The sequence below is a fragment of the Varroa destructor genome, unplaced genomic scaffold, assembly GCF_002443255.2.
Source record: "Varroa destructor unplaced genomic scaffold, Vdes_3.0 BEIS01000004.1, whole genome shotgun sequence".
Classification (NCBI taxonomy): Eukaryota; Metazoa; Arthropoda; class Arachnida; order Mesostigmata; family Varroidae; genus Varroa; species Varroa destructor.
The window spans coordinates 10796564-10811607 of NW_019211457.1; the positions used below are offsets into that span (position 1 = coordinate 10796564).

Consider the following 15044-nt stretch of genomic DNA (forward strand, 5'->3'; position numbering starts at 1 on the left):
ATGTGATTCATCATTTTCAACTATTTTCCCACTAACTTCATAGCTTATCATATGAAAATTTACTTAAGCGTTGTTATCTAGGATCAAGTTTCGAAAAGTGTCATAATTCAGTGTATATTATCTTCTGTAACCCGAGTATGCTAAAACGAGGAGTATTTGCATGATCACAATCAAAATCGCTACGAAACAGTCTAGACCTTATGGCCGCGTCATTGATGGCTGTTTGTGCCAGCCGTGGCGCTTAATATCTGCATAGTCGGGAAATGATTGGATATATTAAGATATACTTGCAGAATATTGAATGATAAATCCAATTAATAAAATTGTGTTTCTATTTACAAAACGAACAAGTATGTAATAACAGTTAGAGAGTCTTCATAGAAACAGTTTAGTTTTTCATTTTTAATATTAAAACATCTATAGTTATTATCTAAACATTTTTGGAGATTGAACTATCTTTTCGAAGTAAAGGTACATGCAAAAGATGCCGTGGCCCTTTTGCCTTCTGGCTAAATAACACCACAGCTTATCAAAATTATTAATACGATTTAGATGGCTACAGTCTAATAGTACAGTATTTACAGGCATTTCAAACAAGATAAATACAAAACGTCATCTCGCACAACGTGAAGGTGGCAACCAACGTGAATATGTTAACTTCAATATATATTTGTATATGCGCGTATATGTGTGAAGTGGCGTTGCTTCAAAAAACCCGTACTTTTGTGAGTAATGTATCGCAGCAAAGATGAGGCTGATAGAGCCCAACAAAAAACAAGCGTTAAATTGACAAACCTGCTGGAAATGGCACCTTTATTTAAACAAAAGGAATAAAAATGCCATGCAATGATCCACCTCTGTCTGATAGTTATCCTATGTGCAAGCTACATCGAAAACAGAGATAATATATTGATAATGGATACGTTTTCCATCAAAATACCAGTCAATACAGCTGTGTCACCTCACAGTAACTCCTGATATTCGTATTTGTTCGAGCGCATCTATTAGTCCCGAGGCATTTGGAGACGAAGTGCTATCTTGTCCATTTTAAACCAAATTTTAGGACTGGCAGCTAATTGATGTCCTAGCATTACATGACATTTTCGACATAGGGGCCATTGATGATGAAGAAGTTCCGCATCCATTATGTATGGATTTAAACAAAAGCTTGAGAATATATAAGAAGATAGCTTAAAGCTATGTGGATTTTTGCGCGAAGAAAAATGCCAGGAACTGGCTATAAATGCCGTGTCAAGTGCAATAGGTTCCTAAAAATGAGATATTGATTTCCGTTCTCAATTGCAGAGCATAAAAGGTCGTTATAATTTTCATCTGTACAACGAGCTAATATCGATCTTAAATTGCACCATAGATGGTTAGCTTATTGCCATTATGGAACATGATTTCTTCTTCTTACATCTTAAGAAGCAATACAATCCTTCACTTGGTTGATATTCTTCGATCAATGTGTATACATATGTATATATATTCATGTAAGAGCTCTAGATGCGGGAAAAGTTTTTGTCGAATCATGCCGCTTGTAATTTCATGGTACCATCTTTAAGATATCAGGCAAGTTTCTCAAATTAGTTTGTAAATAAAAAAAACATTTTGTCGTCCCACGTTGACTTCTATTTCACTGTTCTCTATTGCTAAAACATAATAGCCATTATTATACGAAGAGTAATTAACCATTCCTCATCCGTACCTCACCTGAACTGTTGTGTAATATAGTGGCCATTTGAGAGTCTGTCGGAGTAGAGCATTTGTGTACTCTAGCATCTGTAACAGTGAGACACATATTTTAAATAAACAGGCAATTCGAAAATTTATTATTACAACTGTTAAAATGTTTATTTGTATATTTGCTTAAATATTTATAAATGATGTGATAATCTTTTAGAGTATTCTCTTGACCTAATAATGCTTATTTTTTAGGTTCTGATATGAAAGATATGATAAAATAAAAATAAAAAAATGTCAAACATTAAATACTGGAAAAGAATTTTGTTATGAAAATAATCGTGGTAGTTTGTCACGACCTGGGTCGGATAAACGACTGCAGCTGAGGCAGGCATAAATAGAACTAGGTTTGGTTTTCCTCAGAAAAATGGCCACCGTATAATAATATACCGACATTCAATTACCATAATTACATAATCCTGTTACCTTCATTGTTTGAGAGCTTAATGCAGTGAACTTTAATTAAAAATGTAATGTATCCTTATCGCTAACATGAATTTCATTTAAGGCTAGAATCGTTCTCGTACCTTACAGAATCGTTGGCAATTGGATAAAATATTCCTTTTACTCAACATTTTTTTTTTATGAAAAAATAATACAGCGCTCTCGAAAATGATCTCATCGACCCGAACTCACAAACCCGATAGGCTTTGTTTATTACATTTAATTGGCGCTAGCTCGCCATGTTTTTTCTAGCGTTTGCGTCCAATTTTTCGGTAAAATTCCCTTTATGGATGACACATTTAATTTATTCATTCTCGCAAATTTGCCCATAAGAAACCCGCCCAATCAATTTGCAATAAATTAACGCCATACCAGTAAATTCGGCCTAGAAAGTAGCAAGTGTTGATTTGCGATTTATTGTCTGACTAAGCAAGCAGGTGGGAATTTCTTGTAACTAATGTCCGAAGTCTCGAGATGTATATGATTTAAGCCAAGAGTTGGATTTTCGATTTCTGTGAACATTCATTGTCCCGTTTACATGTGATTTTTGTGTTTGAGTGCAACACAGTGATCCGTTTTACTTCCTCCTACTGGATCTCTTTCAGATACAAGAATGGCACCGCTATAAGCTTTCTTAGCCGCTGCAATGGCAGTGTACCTGATGCACTTAGATAGGGTTGACTTGCACAACTGCACCAGCAGGGGGCGCTAATGGTGTCCGGGCCTCAAGTGTGCCTGAAATAGTCCTCCTCACAGGGTTCAGAGGACCGTTTTGGGGGGCTCACAAAGGTCGGGTGTCGACGGAGCTGAGTGTTAAGGCTGTTCTGGGCAATTGAGAGGAGGAGGGAACTCTGCAACGAAAGAAAAAGAGGTGCTGAGGTTAGGGGGTAAGAACTCCCATATGGCTTCACCCAACTACGAATCAGCATAGAAGCCTCGTCCATAGAATCTCTTCTACACGCGTCAGTAGCGAAAGTAACGAAGGAGAAAAGCGGAGGCCTCAAGAAAATGGAAAACGATTTTCTTATAAGTTGTGCAAGAGCTTAAGTTTGACTGGCTATTCAGTGTTGGAAGATAATTTAAATAGGTTAATAACAGTAGGCAAATTACACTAGTAGCTTCTTGAATACTTACTTCATAGCTTTAATTTCAAAAATAACACGTTAACAACTTTCTAGATCAGAAAATAATAATAGTTTATTTAGGTTTCGCAGTTCTGTTTTTTTTATTCGCAAATATTATTGTTTAATACTACCAAAAATAATATTAGCCTTTAATAATTTTTAACGTTTAATAGGCATAAATATGATAAAGTATCTAAGTAATCAGGTTGACGTTATAAGCGCACAAGAACTTTATTGATTATTGTCATTAGTAAGTAATCAGGTAAGACAAATAAATAAGTTATACACTTCTGATCCTCTTTTTTAAATAAAAGGTTGGCATAGTTGACTAACTGCGTAAAAGTTTATGACATAATTTCATTTTAATGCAACCTTTGAGGTTTTCTGCTTAGTTATAGGAGATAGAAATACACGTCTCAGCTACAATTATCATTCCGAATTTTTACAGCCTTTTATGTATAGTCGTATGCATTAGCTACACAATGTTGCAATGTATTCGTTTCGTTATTCGCGAAAGCCTAGTGTCTATTTTGAATTAACGAATAGATAGTATATCAAATATAAGAGTCGATATACGTGTTAAGTTAAATATATTTTAAAAGTGATATATGTTTATTTCATAACCCAGGGAAAAACTGCGTTGATTAGTAATCTACATGCGCCCACCTCAATATGCCCGTTTGATGACAATTCGACCTATACTTTTTGCCTATCCATCTCACTATAGCATCATCATCATAGTAAACTTCGTGACTCACAATATCAATTGCAAATATATACCCAATAGCATACGGTCGTAACCCATCGTATTCCCCCGCTCTCCGTCTCCAAGCCATCGTCTAGGCTTCTATGCATACGACTTCTCTGTGCGAGCAGGCGGCGGGACAGACAGACAGACAGACCGACAGACCGACAAGGCTATCGATCTCGCTCTCCTTTTGCACTGCGGCTGAAATAGCTTGAGTTGGTCGTATCTCTGCCTGTGTGTGTCTCGCCTTCCTTCTCTCTATCTCTGTATGGATCGCTGTATCAGCCGGCTGCCTTGTTTTTTCTCCCGTTGCTGGGTACCTTAGGACATAGTGACTTGTCTAGCACAGCCTGCGACTGCCGACTAACCGCCGCTGCTCTGGCTACTGCTACAATCACTAAAACAGCCTTAAGCAGCCGCCATCGTTGTCGCTGCCGCGGCCGCCGTAGCAGCCAGTCGCAGCGTTGCTTGGCTGATCTTAGTTACACGATCATCGCAGCTACCGCCACTCCGTTGTTGGTCGAGTGGCTGCCGCCACCGTCGCCGGCGCCATCGCTATAGAGTCGCTGCTGCCGTCGGCTGTTGGCGGTGTTAGGGGTCTGATTAGTCCTGGTCGGTCTTCGCTGGTCGCTGCCGAGTGCTCCGTGGTGCTGGTACCGGGGCCCATTATTGTATCTGGTGCAGATTAGGTGGTGATTGGTGTGAGCAAATCTAGAGAAGTGCGTAGAAGAAAGACTATCTGGCTGGTACGGAATTCAGGGAAATAGCACAGGAAAAAACTGGTAGGAAGCGGCCGCACAAAGGCCGAGCAACGACCGAAGGAACCGAAGGATATCTTCGTTTGTTAGAATCTGCGTTTCTCATTCGTAGTTCTCGTACGAGAGCCGAGAGCACGAGAATTTGCCGACTGCCATCGATTCAGGCAAAGTGTCTTGAAATAACTATCCGTCAGGTAACGTCGGCTCGTGCAAAGACGACTGCAGCAGCCGCTCTTCGCTGTGCTCGAATCACGGTGCCAGAAGGAAAAAGCTCAGTGTGTAGGTGTGGAGTGCTAACCGTCGAATCGCCGCCGATCGACGAAATCGCGACGAAACCAGCCGTCGAAAAGTACGGAATATTCGCACTCGTATAATACTACTGCCCTCGTTGTCTGACCATAAGCTACCCCTTTCTCCCCCAGCTGTAAGCAACGAGACTCCTGTGCTTGCTCTTAGTTAATAGGCATCCTACAGTAAGGGACGCGAGGCCTGCCGCCTGCACCCACCCAGTTACCTCTCTCTCATATTAATCTAATCCGTTCGTGGTAGTAGTGGTATTAATCCGAATAGGGATCGACGACACCACGATACGCTTCGGAGTTGCCCCCGTCGACAACGGTTGCGTCTGCTACAGACGGCAGCTATCGAGGAGGAGCTGTTCTGTAGAAGCATACAGAACTACGACTACGACCAGTTGAAGGTGCCAGCGCTTGTTACAGTGATCGTTAGCGCAATCGATAACCACAGGGTCCAGCACCGGAGCGCCGTCGGTCGTGCGAACAACGTTGTTACTACTGTAGGTGCAAGTGCAAACAAGATGGCATTCCGCAACGGAGGCGGCCATTCCAGTAACGGGTAGGTGAAGTTGGACGTTGGAATCGGCCATATGTATCAGGTTGTTCAGACAGGCCAGTAATGAAGGTCTCTTTTAGGGTCGTGTCTAACTCTCACTCACTTGCATACTTTACCTGTTTCGTATCTATTGACGTGATGTAGATAGACGAGCGACCGAGCACTAATATATATATATATATATATATATATATATTCGTTAGATGTGTATATTATGTTTAAGTAATGTTATGTAACAGATAGCAGAGCCTAGCCCACATAGCTAGTGAAGATGTTCGCCGATGTATAGCGTGGCAACTTAACGATTGCATAAACTATGATACTGACACATACATGCGCGCACGTAGACAAACGTGCGCATGCACGTACATACACATACACATGCACATAAACATACGTATACGCATATACATATACACCACACGCGTACGAACATAAAAACAGATATATACACATAAACATACACACATTAACACAAACACTCATGCACAGGCACATTTACACACACACACACACACGCACAGGCACACTTACACATACACACACGCACAGGCACACTTACACATACACACACGCACAGGAACACTCACACATACACACACGCACAGGAACACTTACACATACACACACGCACAGGCACACTACACACAGCACACACACACACACACACACACACACACACACACACACACACACACACACACACACACACACACACACACACACACACACACACACACACACACACACACACACACACACACACACACACACACACACACACACACACACACACACACACACACACACACACACACACACACACACACACACACACACACACACACACACACACACACACACACACACACACACACACACACACACACACACACACACACACACACACACACACACACACACACACACACACACACACACACACACACACACACACACACACACACACACACACACACACACACACACACACACACACACACACACACACACACACACACACACACACACACACACACACACACACACACACACACACACACACACACACACACACACACACACACACACACACACACACACACACACACACACACACACACACACACACACACACACACACACACACACACACACACACACACACACACACACACACACACACACACACACACACACACACACACACACACACACACACACACACACACACACACACACACACACACACACACACACACACACACACACACACACACACACACACACACACACACACACACACGCAACCACACAGCACACACACACACACACACGCACAGGCACACACGCACGCACATGCACACACACACCCACATGCACGCACAGATACAAGCACGCTCAGACACACAGACACACGCACGCACACGACAGACACACATACACACACACACGCGAAGACATATAGAGACATGCACACACATTCAGACATATGCACATACATACACGTGCGTGCACACACTTCCACACATATGCGTGCGTGCATACACACAAATACGCACACGCAAGTAACATTACATTAAACATTGCGATTGCAAATTAAAGTCCACTTATCCCCGACCCTAGTCTTTAACGACACAGTCACCCCTTTCATCAGAGTCACTGTTCAGCAACCCGTAGAAATTGTAGCAGGAGCAGTAAAAGCATAATGACCATCACCAATAATAGTCAGTGGTGAGTGAATGAGCAAACTTGCTGTTGGCTGCACTGTCGTAGGAAAAGCTGAAGCTGAATTGCAACAGACCCTGGTTGCATTGCCCTGTCGCGATTGGTACTCGCTAGACCAGCAGCGAGAAGCACTAGAATTGAATAGAATAAAGCCAACGCTTCACTGTACAGTGGCAGTGCGCCGATAGTGCCGTGCCGCTGCTGCTGCTGCTGCTGCTATTGTTGCGGTTCGGGCCTATATGTTGTAGTTGCGCGTAAAAATGCGTAAAATTCATTCGAATCTGTGGTGGAAAAGATAATAATTATGTATTTGAAGTAGGTTCGTTCATTCGTATTTAGTTCATCACGTACGCGGAAGGGAATGTCAACTACAGGAGGCGCCTCGTCTGTTGCTATGTCCTAAGTGTTCAGTGTGCACTTCATGAGGTTAAATCATCATTTAGCTATGAGCTGCTTTTCGGATCTAGTGGATGATTATTGAAAAATTAGCGTAACTAACCCAGATCACTATCCTACCGCTTACTCGTTGCGTTCGCGTGCATCAAACGATGCTACGATGATCGGTAACAAGAAGCAAAAACAAGCCAAAATATTAAGCGCTCCCGTTGCTTCTACTGTTGGACGTCGGCCGCTGTAACAAAGCTGGTGCTGGCGTAGCGTCGGCACAATAACAAGGCTTAGACCGTTATGGCTGTTGTCCGCGACCAATGCTCGGGGCAGCCACGACTCCTATTGCATATATATATATATATATATATATATATATATATATATATATATATATATATATATATATAGGGCAGTATACGGAGCGTAGCGACGAAGTCGATATGCCAATGTAGTAGTAGTAGTAGTAGTACATTGCGATCGGCGACATCAGGCCTTCTTCCCATCTGCGAGGATCTAGCCAGCAGATTGTGTTCGTAGTAGAAGGTTACGGCCGACGGTTAGTTGGAATAGAACATGAAAGATGGCGTCTCGTGCGTTTCTGTCAATTAGATCTCGGAAGTAATCTGATTATGTAGACGACGGTTTCGATACTCGCCTTTGTGTAAATATTAGTTACCGATTTTCATTTTTGTAAAATTTAGCCAGAACAGAGGGTTTATGTAGCCTGGGACAAATGAAGTATCTAGGAAGAAAAAGGGGAATCATTTTATTTAAGCTAGGTGTTAATTATTCGAGTTGATAAACTCACTGATTCAGCTGGCGCACGGCGCCGAATGCTGTTAATACTTCAACATACCAAATGCCGTACTAAACCATATCTTGTGTCCATTATTCTACGAGTTTGCTATGGCCATTTTCACCTCATTGCGTTCAGGCGCAAAAGTGATAAAACGTCGAACACGTTTTAGAAACAGCAGTGTGGGATACCTTTCTACTACGGCCTGAACCTAATGATTTGTGTTGTAGATTCAAATCCATATATTGCACGAGGTTCAGGGCTATAAATCACTGTCAAATTCATCGACGACTTTAGATGCGGTCCTTAGATAGGTTCGTTCGTAACTAACGCATACAAAAGCATGCTGTCTGCACCAATAATTCTGTTCAGTGCTCATTGACGTTATCTTGGCGTAAACGGGTTGAATAACGCGGCGTGGTCGGAAATCGTCAGGCTGCTTTTGTTATGGATCAATCGAAGTTAAGAACACGATTCATTGTATTGATTGTCTATGGACTGATACATCTGCATGACTATCGCCGTAGATAGATAAAGCCACGGCCATTTCGGTAGAGTGACATCGATCTACAAATTACATAGTACACGACTAGTGTTACTATGATACTAGCAGGTACGGCTGAACGGATCAGTAATTGTGTACGGTGGTGATACCAGAATAAACACCAAACTTTGCCTTGTTTTTTTTTTTGGATGTTCGTTTACCGAAAGCAAGCCCGGGTAGAAATAACAACAGTGTTGGTGCTGCTTAATCGATCCTCAGACGTAGACACTGCGAATGCTTAAGGACGAGAAAGTACAAAAACTTCCGGAGCGTAATAACAAATCAATTTTAAGGTTTAATTATAAAGAAGCTTTGATTTCTTTCACTGATACATTTGACTTAAGTAACCACGATTAGTACATAATATTTATAGTTTTTTTTTTTAGAAACAAAACTACCCCATTATAAAAATGATACGATTGCCTAAAACAGATCGCAAAAATCGACAAGGTTCCATTCTAAAAATATATTTCAACCTAAACGTAGATTTTTTGTCGTTACTAATCAGTAGTCGCAGTGTAAGGTACCGAGAATATTTGACTGTACTAAACAACGCCGATCTCTTGAGCAGTATCCATTTATCCAAGGTAACTTTGTTTATGTTTGCAGAGGAGACTTCTCCGGGCCGCGTTCAGGTGGAGGAGGAAGCCTCCGACAGAACGGCTTCCAGGTAACTAACATAACAAACACGAGAAAGAACAAACAGATTAACGCTGACGCTTAGCGGCTGTTTTGTTTTAGAGCCGTAAGCATCAGCTCCGCTCCTAACTTCTTATTAAGAGTCCTTAATTTGTTTTGTTTGGTGCGTAATGAATTTAGTTATAAGATGCCGGAACAACGAGAAACCACTTAGGTTGCAAGGTTTAGAAGGTTCCTTTCTATCGCTAATGGCTAGTAGGGACGGTTTGTCCCGCCATGTTAAACTCAGAACAGTTGTTATAGGTTAAGCTAACTCGTACACAAAGCTGACAGTATCCCTCTGGTTAACTTATTCTATCAAATCTCAACGAAGTCAAATACAATGAATATAACTTAATTTTTCAAGTTAATAGTCATCTAATATTCAGTCTGCGTGTCTCTCCATCAACCCTCGCGGTCACACCCTAATCCGGGAGCTCCGGAAGATTGTTCTTAATATTGAAATATAAAATGGACGTCAAGCGCAATCGACATACAGATTCTAATACAGTTGATTAATCATGTGTTATCTTTTTGCTCTACTCATGTTTTGCTTCTAGGGAGGCAATGCTGGAGGCTATGGCGGGGGTGGACATGCTGGTTATCAGAATGGGGGTGCGGGAGCAGGATTCCGTCGTACTGGGGGCGCAGGTGCCGGTGGACCTCGCGCGGGAGGCGATCGAGGTGGAGACCGTCGCGGAGGTGGATTTGCAGGAGGTCGTGGCGGTGCCGGTGCTGGAGGACGTCCTGGAGGGGGTCCCAACAAAACCGTCGGGCCTGTGGGACCTCTAACGAAAATCGACTGGAGCACCGAACAGCTCGCCAGCTTTGAAAAGAGTTTCTACCGTCCACACGCCACTTCTCAAGCGCGAACCCAGCAAGAAGTTGACGAACACCGCCGCGAGCTTAAGGTTACGATCCGCGGCCGTGACGTGCCTATTCCTTACACAACGTTCGAAGAGGCGAACTTGCCCGACTTCATCATTCGCCATCTGCATCAGGTTAAGTTTCAGAAACCGACGGCTATTCAGGCTCAAGGCTGGCCAATAGCATTGTCCGGCCGTGATATGGTCGGTATTGCGCAGACTGGCTCGGGAAAGACACTCGCGTACACCCTACCCGCACTTGTGCACATCTGGGGCAACAACGGTCATCGAGGTTATCGTCCACCGGGCTCACCCATGGTTCTTGTTCTTGCGCCAACGCGTGAACTCGCGCAACAAATTCAACAGGTGGCAGCCGAATTTGGCCGAGGTGCAGGAATCAAGAGTGTGTGCATCTTTGGCGGAGCCCCAAAGGGTGGCCAACTGCGTGAGATGGATCGTGGCTGTGAGATATGCATTGCGACTCCTGGCCGTCTCATCGACTTCCTTGAAAGTGGCAAACTTAGCCTCCGTCGACGCTGCTCCTATCTAGTGCTCGATGAGGCCGACCGTATGCTCGATATGGGCTTCGAGCCGCAGATCCGGAAGATTATCGGCCAAATTCGACCGGACGCACAGACTCTTATGTGGAGCGCTACGTGGCCAAAGGAGGTGAGAATGCTTGCCGAAGATTATCTAAAGGAATACGTTCAACTGAACATCGGAGCGCTGTCTTTGTCCGCCAACCACAAGATTACTCAAGTGGTCGAGGTCTGCACTGAGGCAGAAAAGGACGAGAAGTTAATGGCCCTGCAGAGGAAGTTCTCGGAGGAAAAAGATGCTAAAGTGTTGATCTTTGCCGAGACCAAGAAGAAAGTTGACGACCTGTCGATTCGACTCCGCCAGTGCGGTTTCCACGCGATCAGTATCCACGGAGACAAAAGCCAGCAAGAACGTGACTGGGTTCTCCAGGTAGGCTGTAATTATTAATTGATCAATTTCAAATTGGTATGCATAAATCTATATAAATAGACGAAGATTTTCAATCAGTCTGCAGACAAAATGTAGTTTACGAATATTCTTATATTGGTCGTATTTGCATTCGCAGGGCTTTCGCAGCGGCGACTGCCAGACTTTGGTGGCGACAGATGTGGCTGCTCGAGGCCTGGACGTTGATGATATCCGCTACGTAGTGAATTATGACTATCCGCATTCGTCTGAAGACTACATTCACCGTATAGGACGAACTGCTAGGTTTGTAAATACATGCTATAATATTTGCTTATAATGAATTATATGCAAGCCAACAATCGTAGTGTTGCCGCAATAAATGCGTGATCTTACGGAAAGTTTTCACGTTAAAACATTATACTCTGTCTACACTTCTGAAGTACGGCAAAATTATCAACATGTGCAAATATTGTCCTTCTATTAGTACTAACGGCTAATCTATCGTTTGCTGTCGCATTGCTTTTCTTCATGTTAATCTTTCAGGTCGAACAAAACTGGTACAGCTTTCACTTTCTTCACATCGGGTAATGCTAAACAGGCTCGTGATCTGATTGGAGTGCTGAAGGAAGCGGGTCAAATGGTCACTCCCGAGCTTTACCAGCTCGCGGGTAGCAAAGCGGGCCGCTTTGGAAGAGCTCGTAAGTGCCAAAATAGCTTATATTTGCGAAAACAGCGTTACAGTTCCACAATAAGGGATTTGTGTTACGTGATTTTGAGTGATCCATAACTTTTATGGAACCATAGCAATAGTTTCGGAGGGTGGTATGGTGGATGGCTTATGTTTTTGAAGCAAACAGACATTTGTTGCAACCCCTATTGGGGATGCTGGATGAAGTTTAGTGCGTAAATTCTTCTTACTTACCTTAATTACCTTATTACGCTCGTTGAGCGCATAAAACGGTACAGTAATTTGTTTTATTCGGTTGAGCAGAGCCTCCTCGTTATCGCAATCCGAATCAGCCGTTCAGTCAGGCTTACGGAAACCGTGGCGGCTATGGAAGCCGGATTGGCGGTTATGGGTCGAATGGCGTATCGTCGGCAGGGTACGGAAATGATGGCCGTCAGCGAAGCTTCCACGGAAGCAGTGCAGGCCACGCTGGCGGATACGGAGGTGCCCCTGGAAGGGACTTCCAGAGACAGAACTCGATGCCGCCGAGAGGCGGCACCAGTGGTTTCGGTGGAAGGTGAGTGCTTGGCAGGACTGAATAGGAGGGTGATGTAGAGGAGATAACAGAAAGTAACCTTAGGAAGTTCCTCCGATCACTTATAAATACACATAAAAGAAGAGTCTCTGCAAAAGCTTCTTTTTTTGTTAAATATAGCCTAGTAATATTTCTAGCTGTCGGGCATAGTTTTCGGAATTCTAGATAGAAGTGGCAAATTCAAAACATCCTATCCCTAAGACTGATCTTGATTTTCCCTGGCTAATCTGACGAAGCGAAGCTCTCTGAAGCATACGCGTTTTAAAAAAACTCTCAAAACATTATTTCGAATTTCACAATAAAATTGATTTAAGCGTATTGTAAAGCACCGTCTTCAATGCCTTGCCCAAAGTGTTCCAAACGCTTAATTTGTAGGTATATAGAAACCTCGTGAAATCTAGCGAGCACCTCTAGATCCTCTGTGATCAATTATCTTCCACTTCTTATGGGCTGTGATGTCTGCGTTGTTTGTATGCGAACTAAACTTTTACGATCATAGACAATTGTTATTGCCAATCTGAAGATTCTATCTTGAATGGAAACGCTTCGATATGAAGCAAGCATGAATGTATGATTGAATGTGTGCAGGGCGGAGATGACGGTCGCTTATGAGGCCGCGCTCAAATTCAAGGGTCCACAAACAAACCTCTTAATCTCTTTACTCCAGGAGTCTATTTACAACTATCTTGTCTCTCTCACTCTCTCTCTCGCGCGCGCAATCTCATATATATATATAATCTAAACAGACAGATAGCATTTAGTGTATTGCCAGTTTTACTGCTGATTAGATAGAGATGATAAACTAGTTAGCTATAGAAGCTACTGAAAGCCTTTAATATGTGACTGTTGTCTCCATGCATAACATTTTATGTGCACTATATATTACATAAGCAGTTATTACCGTTATGTTATTTTTCGTTCATTTTTGAATTTTTTTGCTTGTTTGATTTTCTTAATTTGTACGTGTTGTTATTTGTTAGATAAGTATGGCCATGTGATTAGATCGTGTAATTTATGGGACTATCGGTAAATGTTATAATGCTATCTGAATGATCTATCTCTATCCCGATGTATATACGGAAATTAAAGAGCGAGAAAGGTTATCTGCTCTTTTCGTGCGCCCCCTATCGTCGTCGAGGTGTCTACAGTGTTCCGAATTTGGCAATAATCATTATTATAAATTGCTATTGTAATTGTTATTGCTCTTATTATAATTATCTGCTCGCCTGCTGGTCTGTGCACTGCTGCTACCAAAAGCCTGTGTAGATATCATGTAGCGTGAGAAAGTGAACCCAAGAAAAAGCATAAGAGCAAAAATACGATGTCTCACTGCGATGCCCGCCGCTCATTCCACCCACGTCCGAGTTGCTCCGAGTCTGCCTACTTGAGCTACTTCGACCACTACTACTACTACTACTACTACTACTTGATCCTACTGTCACTACATCAGTTACAACCACAACTGTTATTGCTGCTGCTGCTGCTACTACTACTACTACTACTACTGCAACTCGATTGGATTTCCATTGACTTCATTCGTTGATTTTTCTATCATATCAGTTGCGTTCGGTTCTGTTCTATTGTTATTATTTTCCCCGAAAATCGGTTCTCGTATAGACTTGAAGCTGTCTAGAACTGCTTCAGAAATCTCGATTTCGAGTCGAAAGCACCTCGTCCATTCACCTGGAAGGCCTTCAGCTTCTAGTTGCGAGGATCTGAGGGGAAGGGGAGGGGAAAGGAGAGGGAGGGCGGGGGTGGGAGGGGGAGGGGAGGGGAGGGGGAGTTATCGCATCGTGAGCTCGGTTTTTGCCGAGAATTTTCGCGGGCGCTCGATCAGGTTCGATCGCCACAACAAACCGGCATATGTAAACGGTTCAGATATTTAAATCGGTACTCGAAACAATTAAACGCCCTTTGCTTTTATATCGGTAATGTTGCCAATAGGCCATTACAATGGACAAAATTGGATTGCAATCAATCTGAGTCCCTTAATGTGCATTGACCATTTATTCTGCTGCTTTAGTTCTGTATTTTGTTCTGTTTTTTTCGGTGTTCTTTTCTTTCTTGGACTGCGTTTCAATACATTATTACAACGATAATAAAACAAGTTGGTGGCTCAAGTAATCAACTTGCCTGTGTAGACCCTAAAAAGGAGGCGAAATT

The 15044-nt window shown here is 42.9% G+C and overlaps 1 protein-coding gene across 5 annotated transcripts in view; it reads left to right on the forward strand.

Moving 5' to 3' along the window:
* The first annotated feature begins 4271 nt into the window (after positions 1-4271).
* Positions 4272-15044, forward strand: part of LOC111250016 (uncharacterized) — a 28370-nt gene continuing 17597 nt past the window's right edge. For 2 of the 5 annotated variants that reach the window (XM_022804601.2, XM_022804602.2), the window contains exons 1-6: positions 4272-5672; positions 9737-9797; positions 10366-11640; positions 11777-11922; positions 12163-12317; positions 12611-12863. In XM_022804601.2, the coding sequence (XP_022660336.1) occupies positions 5635-5672; positions 9737-9797; positions 10366-11640; positions 11777-11922; positions 12163-12317; positions 12611-12863 (1928 nt within the window). In that variant the 5' untranslated portion in view covers positions 4272-5634. The remainder of the gene's footprint in view (positions 5673-9736; positions 9798-10365; positions 11641-11776; positions 11923-12162; positions 12318-12610; positions 12864-15044) is intronic. The other 3 variants (XM_022804603.2, XM_022804605.2, XM_022804604.2) reach the window with 3 other exon arrangements.